Raw genomic sequence first — 19,351 nt, forward strand, 5'->3', positions numbered from 1 at the left:
ATGCCTGTGGAGGAAGGTGCTTACAAAAAGAACGGTAAAGTCGCTTGATGGTGTCTCGTCTTTACAAGTGTGCACGTGTTTTCATGGTTTTGGTTTGTGGACAAGCCATTTGAAGCTCACATTGAACAGCTTACCACAAGTAAAGTTGTGGTGTGTATACATGTTCTCTTGTATGAGTAATGAGATAGTTGGGAGTATTTCTGTGCAGTCAGCCTGGTTTCATGTCCAGACATTTCAGTGTCCACATATTTCAGCGGCTGTGTTTTTAGGGCGTTTTAGTCTCCTGAAGCAACTCTAATGGCACTACTGTTGGCTTTTATTCATTTGCATTCATTCCATAGAAGTGTGTTAACACTGCATTAGAGTCTTACTAGGCCTTTGTCCATCTTCACAATACCCTGGTCTGTCCGGGAACTAAAACTCTCAGTCATTGAATGTCTGTCTCAGTGGGTGTGGATGTTTACAGTCACACGCCACTGTAGGGATTCTTATATCAGTATCTTTCCATTAAGTGGTGGGGGTTTCCCTGCACCATTAAAGTGTTGTAACAGTGGTCATGCATTAAGTCTGACGCCATACAGCAGATTTGTTTAATGAAATTTCTTGATATTTACACACATAAAGAGGTTACTCTACAGAAAAATAAATAAATAAACGCACTGCAAGTTTCAGAACTCAAAATTATATCACCAGTTTGAAATGTGACTTATTTTTTTCTACCCTTCTGAAATGCATGGAATTGAAATCGGGGGAACTGTGACATATGTCAGGCTCAAAAATATACGGCTGTATCACAGCGCTTGCCATCTCGAGTATCAAAACACACAACATATCCTGTATAAGAAGGTGTGGATATGATGCAATAAAGTTTTTCCACAGAGCGTGAAAATGAGGATGGAAAATGGTCATTTTTACAAATATTAGACCTTTTTGGGTGCTAAAAACTTGACAAACTTTATAAACTAACCTTAAGAACATAACATAAAAATCTGAAGATGCATTTCATGACCCCTTTAAAGTATGTTGCAACAGACTGTTTCTCTCTGCTCCACAGAGGATGCACAGACATTGTTTGCTGTATCTTCTTCATCGTGGCCATAGTGGGCTACGTTGCAGTGGGAATACTGGGTAAGTCAGTCTGCAGTAGAGTAAAAGATGGATTTTGTACTGTGTAACGATGACCCTTTACATTTTTACATGGTAGTGTTGTTTATTGGTCTGTGAGTGATGTGCATGGCTGTGTGTGTTTGCTAGTGCTGGGCAATATAGCTTAAAAAATTTAGATTTCATTATTTTGCGGAGATTCAAAGTATTTCATAATCTGTATTTGCTCTGATATGACTTTAAAAAGGTGTTTTTTTTTTCAGAAGAACCATCATTTAAACAAAACAACCAAATATATTCAAAATGTTGAGTGTAACCACTAATACGCAGTAAAAAAAAATTTCTCTAAGGGTGCTTTCACACTTGGTTCGATTGCCTGGTCTGAAGCCACAGGTAAGAAACAAGCTGATTTCAGAACATAAGCAAGAAGAAAATTCTTGCATCAGTTACTCACTCTCATGTCATTTCAAACCTGTATGACTTTAGGTTATTTGATTAAATTTCATAATGCTCTTGTTTTCTGTGCAAAAAGTTTCTAGTAGGCACTGTCAAGCTCCAAAAAAGAAAGAAAGAGAGCACCATTAAAGTGTTGTAACAGTGGTCATGCATTAAGTCTGACGCCATACAGCAGATTTGTTTAATGAAATTTCTTGATATTTACACACATAAAGAGGTTACTCTACAGAAAAATAAATAAATAAACGCACTGCAAGTTTCAGAACTCAAAACTATATCCCCAGTTTGAAATGTGACTTATTTTTTCTACTCTTCTGAAATGCATGGAATTGAAATCGGGGGAACTGTGACATATGTCAGGCTCAAAAATACGGCTGTATCACAGCGCTTGCCATCTCGAGTATCAAAACACACAACATATCCTGTATAAGAAGGTGTGGATATGATGCAATAAAGTTAGCCAATCACAGCAGTGGGAATTTACTTCCATTTCTTCAAGAAGTAACCCCCCTTTCACTTCTCTGTTTTTCACAGAGAGTGAAAATGAGGATGGAAAATGGTCATTCTTACAAATATTAGACCTTTTTGGGTGCTAAAAACTTGACAAACTTTATAAACTAACCTTAAGAACATAACATAAAAATCTGAAGATGCATTTCATGACCCCTTTAAAGCATAAAGTATGTTGCAACAGACTTTCTCTCTCTGCTCCACAGAGGATGCACAGACATTGTTTGCTGTATCTTCTTCATCGTGGCCATAGTGGGCTACGTTGCAGTGGGAATACTGGGTAAGTCAGTCTGCAGTAGTGTAAAAGATGGATTTGGTACTGTGTAACGATGACCCTTTACATTTTTACATGGTAGTGTTGTTTATTGGTCTGTGTGTGATGAAGAGTGCATGGCTGTTTGTGTGTGTTTGCTAGTGCTGGGCAATATAGCTTAAAAAATTAGATTTCAGTATTTTGCTGAGATTCAAAGTATTTCATAATCTGTATTTGCTCTGATATGACTTTAAAAAGGTGATTTTTCCCCCCCCGAAGAACCATCATTTAAACAAAACAACCAAATATATTCAAAATGTTGAGTGTAACCACTAATACGCAGTAAAAATGTTTTTTCTCTAAGGATGCTTTCACACTTGGTTCGATTGACTGGTCTGAAGCTGAGTTCAATTGCTTCCCCCTTCTTAGTTTGTGTTCATAATGTGTTTTATTGGTTCCGAACCACGGTATGTTTGCGTCATCAGAGTGGCAGCTGTTTACCCCTGTTACTAGGTTAACGGCTAAGCAGAAGACGTCAAAATGAATGGATGCTTGCTCGCTTTTATTGTTGTACTTCAGATTTTGACAATTTTGATTGCTGCGTCTGTTTGTCAAGACTGTAATGCAAAGGTTCAAAAGAATGCGGGAGTCGATTTCTGCGAGCAAAAAATGAGAAATAAAATCTCTCTGCTAGTAAACTCATAAATACACAGTTTGACCAATTCATACATCATTGATAGCGGTTCACTGCCGTGATTTAGGACGATTGCGTTTATATCAGAAGCGAACCGTACTGGAGTTCACACCCGAGTTCAGAAAACAGCATTCACATCATCCAGACAAACTGAACTCGGACGTCAATCGAACCAGGTTGCGCACCAAAAGTGCTAGTGTGAAAGCCTCCTAAGTATTTACCTACATATATTTGTCCTAAGCCATTTTTGAGATGATGACATGGTTTTGGAAATGTAATGGCTTCATAAAAAGGACATTCAAATCTGTTTTTGAAGAGGTTCAAGAAGTCCTGATCTGTGTGTGTGTCAAATACTCATAATTTCTGTTTTCATCCGTCAGCCTGGACTCACGGTGACCCGAGGAAGGTAATCTATCCCACAGACAGCATGGGACAGTACTGCGGCCAGGGACAACTGGAGTAAGTTGCACCAAATGTAGGAATATTATGACATTCGTTGCTCTACTCTGACATCATTAGTGACATTATATAGCTGAATTGAAGTCTTTTGAACTGATTCTTTGTAACAATCATTTGTAAATCATGTGAGTATCCCACCTTTTTCCTACGCCCCATGATGCTTTGAGTGAATTATGGGAGTAACTTTTGTTACACTGTGTAAATAATCAGCGAAAGGTTCGCTTTATGAATGCAAAACCAGGTACAATGAACTGACATCTACTCACCCTTAAACCATCGAAACATTAAAAGGAATTTTAAAAGTGTAAAAGCATTAACATATTACCCAGACCCGAAAGAAGACGTGTTAAATATCACTGTAGTAATATATGTCTGTGTTATGTAATATACTTTGCCTTAATCGAAAATGCTCATTAACTAGAACAATGAGTGATACTATTTCAAAGTGATTTCTGTCATTTTGACAGATAACAAACATTTTATTTACCTGCATTAGAAACATTCAAGTAATCACTGTTAATAGGAAATAGAAGTGAAAAGGAGAGACCATTTCATTTAAAACGTCCATGTGAAAACAATCCTGGAAAGAGAGGTGAGGATTTGGGGAGAAAAACGAGAGGTTCATAGTGCATTCCAGTGAATTATTCACAGGACATGTATAGTAAATTAAATCAGGAGAGCAGACCACAAATGCACAGTATACCATGTTAATTAAAATACCATATTTTACGTTATGCCTACCTTATGATATGACGTATGCCTTTCTGAGTTGAACTTCAACAAACCGGAAGATGGACAGTTTAAAAAAAGAAAAAAACAATAATAATAATGACAATTGTTGCAAGGACTTCTAGGAATGCTTGATGAATCTGTGAATATTTTGAATTGAAATGAATCAGTATAAGCCTCAATGAATTGAGAATCTGTTTTTATGATGTGTGAAACAGGAAGAAGCCCTTGTTGTTCTACTTTAACATGATGAAGTGTGCCAGTCCCATGGTCCTCTTAGAGTTCCAGTGTCCCACACCTCAGGTTTGTGTCCTGTCCACCTTTTTCTGTCTGTGGATTAGCATACTACTGTACTACTCGTATAGCAGAATTCTGTTCATAGTATATGAAGTTTCTCTACTATTATGTGCTTGCATGCGCAGTATACAACCCGAGTGCACTGTGGGGAATAATGTATCCCACGATGCAATGTGCTCAACTTATCTTTCATTAACATTTGTATTTATTTACATGATTTCTTTAGCAGACACTTTCATTCAAAACAGCTTATAAATAAGGCAATCATTGTTTTTATGCATTATGTATTTATGTATTGATTATTAACTATTTTCTTGGTGATAAATGAACAGCATTTGTCAAATTAATGATGCAACGTTTTGAGTTGTTACATACTACTGATTGTTTCACATACTATTTTAAAATAATTGGCACTGTATGTGCAGTATGCTAGTAATCCATTATGAAGTCTTGCTTTCTTTTAGCATTGATGTCTCATGTTTCAGTAAATAAGTGCATGCAAAAAATAAGCTTATATATTATAGACTTTTGCTTTTTGTTTTTAAGAGTCAAACCTGTTCTATCTTGAAGTTTGTTTTCTTTCTGTGTGGAGGTGTGTGTAGAAAAATGTCCTGATCGCACTATGACTCTGGTTACCGCCGTTGGGAAAATTGAGTCCGAAGACTGGGGATATTACAAAAGCTATTGCAGAGCAGACCCAGGGACGAAGGTAAGTTAGTTTTTAACAAATCTTTTTTGGCTGTTGGTTAAATTTTCAGTTAATATTTTTGCAAATGTCTAATAACCGATCAATTCTGTCTCCCTTTAAAGTCAGTGCCGCAAATTTTGCAAGAAAAACTGTGCCCTGCATATCTGATTTCCAGCAAACCATGTAAAGCTTTTGTTTTTATTAATGCGATATTTACTGTATGGGACATTATTACTAATTTTTCATGATTCTGTTTCTTAATCCTATTTTCTCTCTCTCTCTCTCTCTCTCTCTCTCTCTCTCTCTCTCTCTCAGTTTTGCAGCGATGTTTTCCATCTCTGGGCAAAAAGGGTGAAGTCATCACAGTGGGCGATCAAGAAACCTTTAATGATGGAGACAAAATAAGAGATGCAAAAGACCTGGTGGCTGGAATGAAGTAAACATATTTATACTAGTCAAATACTCAAACATGCATATGCAAGAAAATCACTCATTTATATGCCACTGCTGCAATTGCAGTGCAATTCAAGGGGCTATTTATTATTAATTCATATTTGTTTTGACAATCAAAGGAACGCAACAATAGTCATGGAGGGTCGTCAAGTTGCAATGAAGATCTTTGAGGATTACACAAAGTCTTGGTACTGGATCCTAATGTAAGTTTTAATGTAAGATTTTTTTTTTATATATATATAAAAAAGTATTTTTTATATTAGTCAATATAAATATATATCCTATCTTTCAATAAAATATTTAGTGGCAATGTTTGGATCAGTGTTATTTTAATATAATTAATATTTTTGATTCATATGATTTATTTCATATTTAATTTTTTATACGTTTTTAGTAATTTTGTTGTATATTTTTGTCTTGTTTTAGTTTTAACTTTTTATATATTTCTGTTTAGTTGATGATGATGATAATATAATAATAATATTTATTTCAGTTTTAATTTAGGCATTCTCCGTTTTAATTTTAGAATTTCAACTTAAGCTAAATGAAAATTAGAAATGATATAAACCTGATATAATTTTTATGATATAAATTTGATATTAGTTCAGTATAGTTTACTACTTAAAGTGGTTACTTGTATAATATAACAGTTTTTTTTTATAATAAAAAAAATTGTGTACATGTTAAATATATGTGTATATATAGTCAGTTTTATGTAAAAATAAAATTTAAATCCTGTTTGTCAGTTAACCGTTATTTTATTTCAATGAATGTTTTTTAAAGAATGTTTGTAATAGTTTTAGTCAACAGTAATAACACTGGTTTGTCTTTCCTGCTGTGACCAAGTGTTAGGCAGGTTTCACACCGCAAGCGCGAGCAGCACATTTTTTTTCAGCGTTTTGGAGTCTATTTTTGGTGCGCCGCTCATGCTCAATTAAGTGGCAGCACACTTTTGATGGACAAAATTAATATGATTTCACACAAAAAGTGCTAAAAATGCACAGAATAAGCATGTCTAGTGGGTTTTAACAAGAATTGGAGTATGTCAGAAAAGACCATTAAGAATAAAAAATATGTATAGAAGATTTACCCATTTAAACCCATTGTTTTTAATTATTCAGTTTGGGTTAAAGTATGGTGTTTTATAAAAAAAAACAGCACGCTCTATATCGAAGCATGACTGAAACGACATGATCGGAGCTGTTTTTGTTTACCATTTACATGTGAATCCCCAAACTTTCAAGTTTATAACTGACCAACTTCTAAAACCAAATTTATAGTTGTCTTGGTAAAGAAATATGTACAGTAGCGTTGGAGCCGCTGCTGTGACGCAGTACAGATGCTTCCAGTGTGAATACTCTTGCAAGTCTGCAGCTGCAGTGACAATGGAGTTACGCTGACTCAAAGCTGATTTGAAGCTCAAGCCTGCGGTGTGAAACCGACATTAATCTGTTTCTTCATGCAGTTGTTTGCTGATTGCTGTGGTGGTGAGTCTGATCTTCATCGTTCTTCTGCGTTATCTGGCTGGAATCATGGTCTGGGTCATGATCGTCATGGTCATCGCTGTCTTTGCCTATGGTATGGCATGGATTATATTCTTCAATACATTAATCTAGTCCTGTATATCTGTTAAACTCTCAATCATTTGTTCCTTACACAGGTATTGTTCACTGCAGCATAAAGTATGTAAATCTGAAGGACACACCTGGTGCTAATATCACGCTACAGCAGCTGGGCTTCCAGCCTGATTTCTCTGTATACCTGCACATCAGACAGACCTGGCTGGCCTTCAGTGAGTAGCCATGCTGTTACTATTGCTCATATTTGGGGTTAGAAACCATCAAAAAGACCTTAAATATTGAATTACAGCCTGTAATTCGTACCACAAAACTGAAGGAGGAACCTGAGCCATTATCATAATATTGTCTTTTAATTAGGGCCAAGAAGCAGCCATCTCGAGCACGCTAGCAAATGCATAGCAACACACTAAAAGTCATCTACAACACCCTTAGCATAATGGCTGCATGGGCAAACTTATGCAGACAATTTAGTTGTCAGTTTATTACTATTTTGCTGTGGCTAGTCTTTCTTTCTCTCACAACTCCTCTAAGAAAAGTCAAGTAGTTTTGCTGTGGATTTAGCAGTTTTAAATGTGAAAGTAACTCCTGTTCCTCTCTGCAGTCATCATCTTGGCTATTTTGGAAGTCATCATCATCATTGTCCTCATCTTCCTCAGAAACCGAATTCGGATCGCTGTTGAACTCATGAAGGAGGCCAGCAGGTTTGCGTTTTTGGGAATCTATATGAAACATTAGTAAAGACATTCCACAATAATAACATCTTGTTATGGGCATTCTGCCTACTATTAAAGTTTAAAGATATTTTACCTACAAGTCTTGTTTATCCTCAGCGCTGTTTTCTTTGTCCTTTTTCAGGGCCGTCGGTTATGTGATGTCTTCGCTGTTCTACCCTATTTTTACTTTCTTCCTCCTGACCATAGTCATCGCGTACTGGGGCGTCACTGCAGTGTATCCTTGACTCAAGTGGAAACATTAATCAATGTTGGCACTTTTATACAGGAACCTACATCTTACAGTCACTCACTTAATCTTAATTAAAATCGCTCTAATGGAAGGTCAAAGGTCACCTCCTGAGTCACTCACCAAAACAAACAAATGTAAGTCCAATATATGATTTTAGGAGCCTCCAGAAAAAGATAAAAAAAATTAAATTAAATAAAAAAATGTTTTTTATACATTTATGTAAATATGAATACGCAGATACTTTTGAATGATCGTCAGTCAATACATCTAAAACTGAATTAAATTAAATGAATATATAATTTTGAACTACAAAATGAAAAAAATGTAGATAAATAAATAAAATATTAAATCTGAATACACGGATACTTTTGAATGACTGTCGGTGGAGTGTGATTTTCTGGATTTTTTTTTCTCATTTTGTCTCTCATAGTTGAGGTATACCTATGATGAAAATTACAGGCCTCTCTCATCTTTTTAAGTGGGAGAACTTGCACAATTGGTGGCTGACTAAATACTTTTTTGCCCCACTGTACATATAATATTAGCATCATTTTTTTGCTATATGGAATGCTATAATTCCCAGCAACTCGGCCCTAATAGATGTATATGGCAATCTAATATCCCAAACGGTTCTCTCAATACAGAATTGTGTATAAAAGGTGTTTAATATATTTGTCACGATCACACCGGTATTAGTCCTTAATCACTCTGCTCAGTTTCCTCTCTACATCCAGTGAACCTGTTTATAAGGTTTTCAATGAGACCGTTTGTCCACATGCAAGAGAAACCTGCATCCCTGAGGTATTCATGCATAATCATAGTGCCAAAATATTACACTGCGTATTATACACATTATACATTACATAACATTAGACACATTATACACATTTTTTTTTACTGTGAATATGTAGTACAGTCCCAAAGTGAATGATCCCTGTTTCTCATTTCTCTGATTTTTCCAGAACTTCACTCTTTCTAATATGAAGAGAGACTGTCCGCGTTCTGAGTGCCTGTTTGCTTTCTATGGTGGGGAAACGCCATATCACAAATACCTGATCTTCCTTCAATTCTACAATGTCTTCCTGTTCTTCTGGTGTGCAAACTTTGTCACTGCTCTGGGTCAGATGACTCTGGCAGGAGCGTTTGCATCCTACTACTGGGCTCCTAATAAACCCAATGACATGCCCGCTTTCCCGCTGTGTGCCTCTCTGGGCAGATCCCTCAGGTCTGGCTTTAGATAAAGATATATGCAATTATGCATGTTAGCAAAGGGTCTTAAGGATGATTTAGTTGATATATTTAATGCATTTTGTACACACACAGATATCACACAGGCTCTCTGGCGTTTGGTTCTCTCATCCTCGCCATCGTCCAGATTATCAGGGTTCTGCTGGAGTATATTGACCACAAACTCAAGGGTAAGAGAAAAACATTTACAGTCAGTTATTATTTGACCCACTGGGAAAATTGATCTAATTGGATAATCATTGCAATATATTATGAAATATGTGCACATACAGTGACCGTTAAAGCATATAAATTAAAGCCTTTTCCTACACAGTTATGCTAGTTTCATGTCTCTCGGATTACTCTGCAGCCTATTTCTTCTCACATTATAAAATGGCGTCAACTCGGATCAATAATTCATGTCCTTTTATTTATAAGTAGTCATGTAATAAGTTGGTTAATATACATTTCAGCTGGTCTTTATTATATTTAGGGTGATTAGAGACCCTGCAGTTTTGAGATGATGCCCCTACTGTTATCCACTGCCATATCCCACACTCTTCACAATAATCTGTTTGTGAACTTGTGTGTGTGAACTCTTTTGCTTTCTTTTGATCCCGTAGGAGCAGAGAATAAATTTGCCAAGTTCTTGTTGTGCTGTTTGAAATGCTGCTTCTGGTGCCTGGAGAAGTTCATTAAGTTCATGAACAGGAACACCTACATTATGGTGCGTGTTCTCTCTTTACAACTTAAAGGAATAGTTCACCAAAAAAAATAAAATTTGCTAAATATTTACTCACCCTCAGACCACCCATGAGTTTGTTTCGTCATCAGAACAGATTTGGAGAAAGTAGCATTACATCACTTGCTCACCAAAGGATCCTCTGCAGTAAATGGGTGCCGTCAGAATGAGAGTCAAAGCAGCTGATAAAAACATCACAATAATCCACAAGTAATCCAACATGACTCCAGTCCATCAGTTAACATGTTATGAGGCGAAAAGCTGTGTGTTTGTAACAAAAAATCCATCAAAACGTTTAAACCGTTGGCCAAAATACCAGTCTATAATCCATAATAAAGCTTTTTTCTAGTGGAAAAAAGTCCAACCGGTTATCCTCTCCCATCAATGTCAACCGATATATTTGTTTAGAACTGTTTTCACTTTTAAATTGTGATTGATCTGTGCATATTACACTTGACCTGCAATGTTTCACTTCACATGATGTTAACTGATGGACTGGAGTGGTGTGGATTACTTGTAGATTATTGTGTTGTTTTTATCGTCTGTTTGGACTCTCATTCTGACGGCACCCATACACTAAAGTGTCAAAAAGGAGGCAATCTCATTTTTTCCTGATGCCTACACTCTTGACTATATATATGGTCTTATTAGCATCTCTATATGCAATCTTAAGTGTATTTTCTGCCACAGGTGGCCATATATGGAAAAAACTTCTGCCGATCAGCACGTGATGCCTTCTTCCTCCTCATGAGAAATGTAATTAGGTAGGTGTCATCTTAAAGCTGATGTTGTGAAACACTAACAAACAATGAAATGTGATGCTGATAACAGCAAAGCAGTGCATGCATTTACATATAGACCAACAATTTAAAAATAGTTCACAAGGCAGGGTGCAGAAAGTGAGGCACTCTCTAGGCCGTAAGCTGATGTTGGCTGGCTGAATTTGAAGAATGTTTCACAGATGTTTTCACTCATCACAGGGTGGTAGTCTTGGATAAGGTCACCGATTTCATCTTATTCCTTGGAAAACTCCTCATTGTTGGACTTGTGGGTAAGTTTTTTTTTTTTTTTTTTTTTAACCAGAGAGAGAATGAAATAATGGTTATAGAACACCGATTTAATTACTACTGACAAAGTTAATAAATGATACAACTTTATTTTGTTAGATTATATTTTGATGGAATACATAGTGGCTTTTCTCACTCCCTCTTTTTTTTCCCCCAGGGATCTTCGCTTTCTTCTTCTTCTCAGGACATACGGATGCGTTTAAGGGCGCCGCTCCCAGCCTCCATTACTACTGGGTTCCTATTTTGGTGAGTGATCGATTGAGACTATAAATAATTAAAATAAAAATTTTAATTAACAGTGTTGTATTTTATTAACTCACCCGTCTAATTTGTAATGTCCAAATAATGGGCATGTCAGAAATAAAGACAACATTGGCTCAGCCAGTGATCAGAGTTCAGGGTGTCACGTTTAGTCCAAGTATGAGGAAGGTGGATGAAGTAATTAAAAAAAACTTTATTTATTAGACAAAGTGACTCCAAATGAGAAGAAACACAAACAATACCAGACAATGAACTCGCGTAACTGAAGGGCTTAAATACACTGAAGCAAATGAGATAATTCACTAAACAACAGGTGAACGAAATTAGTAATTAAACAGAGAAACTAGGTCAAAAGACAAAACAAGGAAGACGGAACCAAAACGCAATGAAATCATGATCGAAACAGAACATAAGTGTAACACAAGGCCAGTAAGATTTGTTTTTAAAAGAAGTCTCTTATGTTCACCAAGACTGTATTTATTTGATCAAAAATACAGTAATATTGTGAAATATTATTACAATTTAAAATAACTATTTGAATATATTTTATAATGTAATTTATTCCTGTGATGCAAAGCTGAATTTTCAGCATCATTACTCCAGTCTTCAGTGTCACATGATCCTGTTCTGATTGCTGTTCAGAATTCTTTGAGCAAAGTTTGGAAAAACATGTATTTGAAATAGAAATCTTTTGTAATATTTTGTCTTTGCTGTCTTTTATCAATACATCCCTGTTGAATAAATCTGTCACTTTAAAATAAAAACCCACACCTTTAAACGGTAATGCATGCATGTATGCTACCTGTATTTAGCCTGGATTTATAGACAATTAAATAAAAGCTGCAGCTGTCTGTCTGAAAAATCTGTTTGCGGTTTTTTTCTTCTTCTCCAGACTGTGTTGGTGGGCTCCTACCTCATTGCACATGGGTTTTTCAGCGTTTACGCCATGTGTGTGGACACACTCTTCCTCTGCTTCTGTGAGTACTTGGCATTAATAAGTGTTTTCACTCCAGAAACCGGTAGTATGAGTATAAATATCAAGCCATCAAGCTCCACTCCGGAAGGTAGAAAATCAAATCAAATCGTAATTTTTGATCCTTTAGAAAATGGTATAATTCTGCATTTAGGGAAAATGTAATCTATTTGGATGAAGCATTGTGTCACTAATGAGCGACTGACTCTTCATTGTGCATGGCAGTGCATGTAGATGGGTTTAAACCTCTGATGGCACGTTAGACTGAGAATTTACACTGTTTCAGTTATATATTCTGGTATGAGGTGTTTCTAATCTGTCTGTGGTACCTGCTTAACTAAGGGGTGTCATTTCAGTGGGACTGATATGCTTTTCTGTCTTTCATCTCATAATAACCTGATTCTTTTTTTCTCTTTCTTCTTTTATGGCTGTTCCCTCTCCCCTCCCCTATCTCTTGGGTTTTCTATTCAACACCTTCATATTCAACATCTGTTCCTCACAAACTTAATTTCACTTTTATCATACCTACACAATTCCTTGCTCATTCCCTCTGACATCCTCCCGTCACTAAACCCACTAACACCACAAAAAGGTGAAGACCTTGAGCGTAATGATGGCTCTGCAACGCGACCGTATTACATGACCACAGAGCTGCATGACATCCTGATGAAGGACACGGATGCGGCTCAGACCCCTACTTCACGTGACATGGCGATGCAGTTGGCGGCTCTCGACAAAACAATGGAAAACTGATGAAAGTGACCTAGAATGTGTAATTATGTGTGGTAATGTAACCTCATTTAGTACATTTAGAGACTGAATGGTCACAAGGTTCAGTCATACCTACAGTTATTAAATAATCATTCAGCTGTCTGTCATTCAATAGTTGTATTTTAAGGAAATAAAAGGACTGTTAGGGAAAATTATCTTGAGAATAACATGATAATGCTTTCACAAGCCATTTTTTAATAATGTGAAGTTTCTCAAAGCGAAACAGGATATTAAATCATAAAAACGGTAACACTTTACGATAAGGTTCCATTTGTTAATCTTAATGTTAGTTTCAACAGTAACTAATACTGATTATTAAAATCAAGTTTAATTTGTTAATATAAACTAACAATGAACAGTTGTATTTTTGTTAACTAATTTCAACAAAGGTCAATAAATACTCTAACAAATGTATGTAATTGTTAGTTTGTTAGCAAATTTTTTAACTGAGACGTTATTGTAAAGTGTTACTATTAAAACAATAATACAACTTGGCTGATGAAAAGTGTCTTTGACCGTTGCAGTTATGCACAATATGAATGTGTGTTAAGAAAGCAAATAAGGTCAGTGTTGATTTCATGTTCATGTTTCATTTTGGGTTAGTTCACCCAAAAATGCAAATTAGCTTGTGTTTTACTCGCCCTCGAGGCTTCCTAGGTGTATATGACTTTTTCTTTCCGCCGGAACAGCTTCTGCGTATGACAGATACCGGAAGTGAGAGAAAAGTGTTTATTACGTTTGAAATATGGATATTTTTCTTACAAAAACGCATGCATTCACTACAGAAGGCCTTTATTCACCCCCCGGAGCCGTGTGAGGCACGTTGTATTATGAATGCATGCGCTTTATTTGACGACCTGTGGACCGTTCAACTGCAACACCCGCTGACTGCAATGATAGAGCTTGGAATAGCCAGGACAATTTTTAATATAACTCCGACTGGATTCGTCTGAAAGAAGAAAGTCATGTACATCTACACTCTTAAAAATAAAGGTGCTTCAAAAGGTTCTTTAAGCGATGCCATAGAAGAAGCATTTTTGGTTCCACAAAGAACCATTCAGTCAAAGGTTCTTTAAAGAACCACCTCTTTCTTACATTTTTGTAATCTGAAGAACCTTCTTTCGCCACAAAGAAGCTTTTGTGAAACAGAAAGGTTCTTCAGATGTTAAAGGTTCTTTATGGAACCATTTAGACAAAAAGGTTCTTCTATGGCATTGTGAAGTACCTTTATTTTTAAGAGTGTAGGATGCCGCGAGGGGGAGTAAAACACAAGCTAATTTGCATTTTTGGGTGAACTAACCCTTTAAGTGAGTGTCTTCTGCTTTGCATCTGTTCTTCTGCTCAGCAGCACAGCTTTAAGACAACAACTGTCAGACTTGTTACTTTACCAGACTTATTTTTATACATCACTTGGCTGTTTTACATGAAGTTTCTGATTCAATGTTTTGCTTGTCTGTGCTGTCAGATGAATAATGCATTTTGTCCTTTTTGTTTTTTCTGTTTTATTCTATGATGGACAAACATATATAATGTTACTCTTAAATTTTTTTTTAAGTGCCCTACAGCTAATGATATTGCTGCATTTCTTCCAGATTGTATGCCATAACTTTTTAATGCACTTTAAGGTTGTCTACTGTTTTTGGTAGCAATTTGCAACCTGCTTTGGAAAAGCACCTTGTTGCCTTCTCGAGAAGCCTTTAACTTTGTCTTTTGGGTGCTTTGCTACTTAACATGTCAGTATTTTTTATTTAATCTTTAATAAATATTATGCAAGAAGTTGCATTTGTTATTTAGGTCTGTCTACGTTGTGTGTTTGATGAAGGCAGGCATGGCACTTTCCTTTCCTCCTGTGTGCTAGCTAAAGGTAAACCGTGGCTCGTTTGTTCTTCAACATCTTTTCTCACATTCATTTATCACAGTGGAGGACCTGGAGAGGAACGATGGCAGCCCAGAACGACCCTATCTGATGTCTGAAAACCTTCTCAATGTTTTGAAGAAGAAGAACCAGGCCAACTAGTCCTCACTGATGGTCAGGGTTATATGTATGTGCCTCGGCAGCGCTTGAGAAATCGTTTTCATTGCCGTGTTTATCGTGCCTTAGAGAACCAGACAATCATGTGAATTATGAAACACATCAAAGTGATTGACCTCAGTATCTCAGCCATATGCATAAAGTTTATTTAGAATGAATTTCTATATTTAATGTCTAAAAAGCTTTTGCAATAACTGCCAAATGTTTTAATGAATACTTTAAAGAATAATTGAAATGTTTGGGCCTAGACGGAAGAAGAAGAAGTGCCTGTATGTAGGTAAAGCGATTCAGACTTCTTGACTATAACCGTGTTCTTGACTTTATTCAGTGTTTTAAGTGTTTTGTTACACGTTGGTACGCCTCAATACATGATAAATAAAGAATTTTCTACAATACTCGGGTAAAATCTGTTTATCAGACTTTAAATTGGTGTAGGCCTAAAGGTTTGTGTGTGAGAGAGACCGAGATCAGTGATCAATAAGTTTCACTTTTAAATATAAAAACATTGTTTTACATTAAATGCTTATTTTAGCAAGTAGCAATTTTTTACCCAATAGCTATAGCAGCCATTTGCTAATTGGATGTGCGAGACTTCCGGTGTCATCTGTTTACAGTTCATTTAACTGATCAAAAACAGCCCGTTATGCTTCTTGATATTCAATTCAAATTGATTTGTATACCGCTTTTCACGATACACATTGTTTCAAAGCAGCTTTACAGAAAATGCATGTGTCTATATTACAATTTATTACAAGATATTGCAAACTGGTATTAATAACTGGTCTTATAATATTATTTTAGTTTATTATCGTATTCCTAAACACACTGGTTTGTTGCGCAAATAATTTTACAGTTTACTACACTTCTAATAGTTACTTGCCTAGAGCGGCTAATTATATAACTATCAAATTTTCAGTCACCCACAAGGTGGCGCTGTTGACCAAATATACAGAAGTCCATCTATTTTTGCAGGAGCTCTTATCTAGAGCAGTCTTTTTACTCACTTTAAATCAAGTATGTGTTAAAGATGAGTTTTCTCTTGGTGATAGTATGGAGAAATATTTTATTTTAGCATTTTTCATGTGTCATCAGTGCTAAAATAATGTAAAACCATTTCATGACATCTATATACTTCTCTGGAGGTCTTGTTTTCCATTTTCAAGACATTTTGCCTAATTATTGACAAGTACTGATTCAAAAAAAAAATCATACAGTAGTTTAAATATATGGTGACATATCATTCAAACACAGCCTTTATAGGAATAGTTCACCCAATGTTTTTATCAGCTGTTTGGACGCTCATTCTGACGGCACCCATTCACTGCAGAGGATCAAGTGGTGAGCAAGTGATGGAATGCTACATTTCTCCAAATCTGTTCTGATGAAGAAACAAACTCCTCTACATCTAGGATGGCCTGAGGGTGAGCACATTTTCAGCATGTTTTCACATTTGGGTGAACTATTCCTTCAAGTTTAGCACATACATCTCCGGTGGTATAGTTTCAATTTTTCACTTTTTCTCACTTTATATTGTTTAAACTTGCTTCATATGCTGGTTCAAACTGCAGTAAACAATTTCTTCTAATTGTTTACTTTGTCAAAGAGTTTCAATTCATATGTCAACAACAATATTATTAACTTATTAATTGTGGAGAAATTTCAATATAGGGTGAACGGAGCTAAATTTACTCAAATTCACTGTAGTTTAAAGTTTGTAAGATCTCTTGAACTCTTATGGAATTGTTATAGTTATAGCTTGTCTATCTAACCAGAAAATGAAAATATTCTCTAATGTTTTTCCCATTGTAAAAACGGTAATAAGTACTAAAAGGCAAAATCATGTTGTTCCCCATATTTTAAATGTTGAAAGATGTCTTGAACTCTTATCGGGGTGTTATTATTATGTCCTTTGTCATTCTAACCAGGAAATTAAAAAAAAAAAGTTTTCTGATATTCTAGAATATTAGGAAAGTATTAAAATACAAAATCCCACTCCCATAGGGAAGTTCTGTTGTGCTACAAATAACCATGCTATTCAAACACATTGTCTTGTGTAACACTGTTTTCAAAGTGCCTGAACTCCCTCAACAATACAGAAGCACAGCTCCCATAGTGACCATGATACCCACATCTCCAGGGGCTGATGTCTTCCTGTTACAGCGAAACCCAGTTTTATAGAGCTCATATGCACTTTGGGAGTTAAATCCAGAGCTCAGGTTTCAAGTTATTGTTTATTAACACAGAATGTAGGTGTTATTGTGTGCTCTGCAAAAATGACATAATATTAGGTTAGGTTTTGTGGCCTTAGCTTGTCCTATCATTTTCACACACCAGCCGTGTCCTAATTACTGTTTGTTTCATCTCACTTCATTTTGCTTATGCAATAAAACAGAATTCGAGATTGGAAAATTCCACCTGCCCTCATAGTATAATGAAGCACACGTCTCTACCAGTGTGCAAAACATTATTTGGCAAGTTTAGCGGCTAGATCAGATGATCGGCAGTGACGACAGTAACTACATCACACCAGTCCCACGAGACACACGCTGAGCTCTTGGCCTCTTTTGTGCACCAACCAGAAAAGCCCTTCCCTCAGGCACTTCATCTCCAGCCCTTTATGAGGATATAGAAGTAATATTTTAAATATAAGATTGGCTGTCAGAGCCTTCATAATATGATTGTTAAACAAAGTAAAAAAGTGTATTATGAAGTATACATTTTATATATAAATTTAAATTTGATATAAATTTATTGAACTCTTAATATAGCATTACAGCAACTACTGATGCATTTCATAAATGCATCAGTAGCTGCTGTCAATGCCATAATAGAATTCAATATTAGTTTAAAAAAATATATACATGTATATACACACACGTATGTATGTGCTATATATCGAATATATATATATATATCGAATATTAGAGTTCAATATTTTTTTCCCCAAAAATTTATATTTTATATAACTGGTTTTGTATTGAAACATTGTCATTTTCTATATACATCTATATTTATAGATATGTAAGTATACGCTACATATAGGCAATGTTATGTTCACATTAAAAGTCTAATTAAATGGCTTGCAATATTGAAAAAATGGCACATGTAGTGGTATAATATTCATTCATTTTTATTATTTTAAAAAAAGTTACCTTTTCATGAATGCACGTTTTGTTTAGGTCAAAAAAGTTACTCTAGGAAAAACCTCATTCATAAAAAAAAAAAGTAATTATTGTTATACCTGATCGAGCCCCTTTAGATCAGTACGAGACGGTACGCCGACAAACTCTATGAAAGTGAGGCTATTTGTCACTTCATTTTACATTTATAGATGTACAAACACAACCTTTGTGTTTTCTTTAAATTATATTTAAAAGAGGTCATCTGATTAAAATTTTTCTCTTTGGAGTGTTACAAGCTCTTGGTGCATAAAGAAGATCTGTAAAGTTGCAAAGACTAACATCTCAAATTCAAAAAGATGTTCTTTATAAAATTTCAGAGTCAGCCACACCTACCTAAAACGCCTCGTTCTAACACGTCCCCACATATCTACATCACGATGTGGGAAGATTTGCATAACGCCGCCCAAATGTTCACGCAAAGAAAGTAACTTTTATTCTCACTGTAGTATTGTTGTTGCCGCCGCCGCCATGCCGTGAAGGCGCTGTGTGTTTCGTTGTGAAAGTGGCTGTTCTGACTCACAGACTGTAAGTACGTTTTTTGCATAACGCCGCCCAAATGTTCACGCAAAGAAAGTAACTTTTATTCTCGCTGTAGTATTGTTGTTGCCGCCGCCGCCATGGCGTGAAGGCGCTGTGTGTTTCGTTGTGAAAGTGGCTGTTCTGACTCACAGACTGTAAGTACGTTTTTAAAAAATATATATTTAAAGAATTTGCCACTGATGATTCAAACGTGAGTTTTGAGCAGTGTAGAGTAGGGCTTGTTGTTTGTCATTTCTCCGATCACAAATGCAGACATGGATTTATGTTTACGCGGCGAGATGCAATGCAACGCGTAAAAAGACAGTATAAGTCATTATAATCCATAATTATGTCCCCACTGGATGCAACAAATGCCTCGTTTATAATGGGT

General features: G+C 35.9%; 1 protein-coding gene across 1 annotated transcript; it reads left to right on the forward strand.

The window, feature by feature from the left end:
- Window positions 1-15,652, forward strand: LOC107563226 (choline transporter-like protein 2). Its single transcript, XM_016248038.1, has 21 exons — window positions 1-34; window positions 1,033-1,128; window positions 3,398-3,476; window positions 4,424-4,508; window positions 5,095-5,211; window positions 5,313-5,373; window positions 5,506-5,626; window positions 5,763-5,846; window positions 7,109-7,221; window positions 7,304-7,435; window positions 7,825-7,924; window positions 8,079-8,171; window positions 8,903-8,987; window positions 9,149-9,411; window positions 9,510-9,604; window positions 10,037-10,140; window positions 10,846-10,919; window positions 11,136-11,206; window positions 11,380-11,468; window positions 12,376-12,460; window positions 15,147-15,652. Exons 1-21 carry the CDS (start codon window positions 1-3, stop codon window positions 15,242-15,244), a joined length of 2,079 nt encoding a protein of 692 aa, XP_016103524.1. The 3' UTR covers window positions 15,245-15,652.
- Window positions 15,653-19,351: the final 3,699 nt, after the last annotated feature.

Source organism: Sinocyclocheilus grahami, unplaced genomic scaffold (assembly GCF_001515645.1).
Source record: "Sinocyclocheilus grahami isolate Dianchi unplaced genomic scaffold, SAMN03320097.WGS_v1.1 scaffold863.1, whole genome shotgun sequence".
NCBI lineage: Eukaryota > Metazoa > Chordata > Actinopteri > Cypriniformes > Cyprinidae > Sinocyclocheilus > Sinocyclocheilus grahami.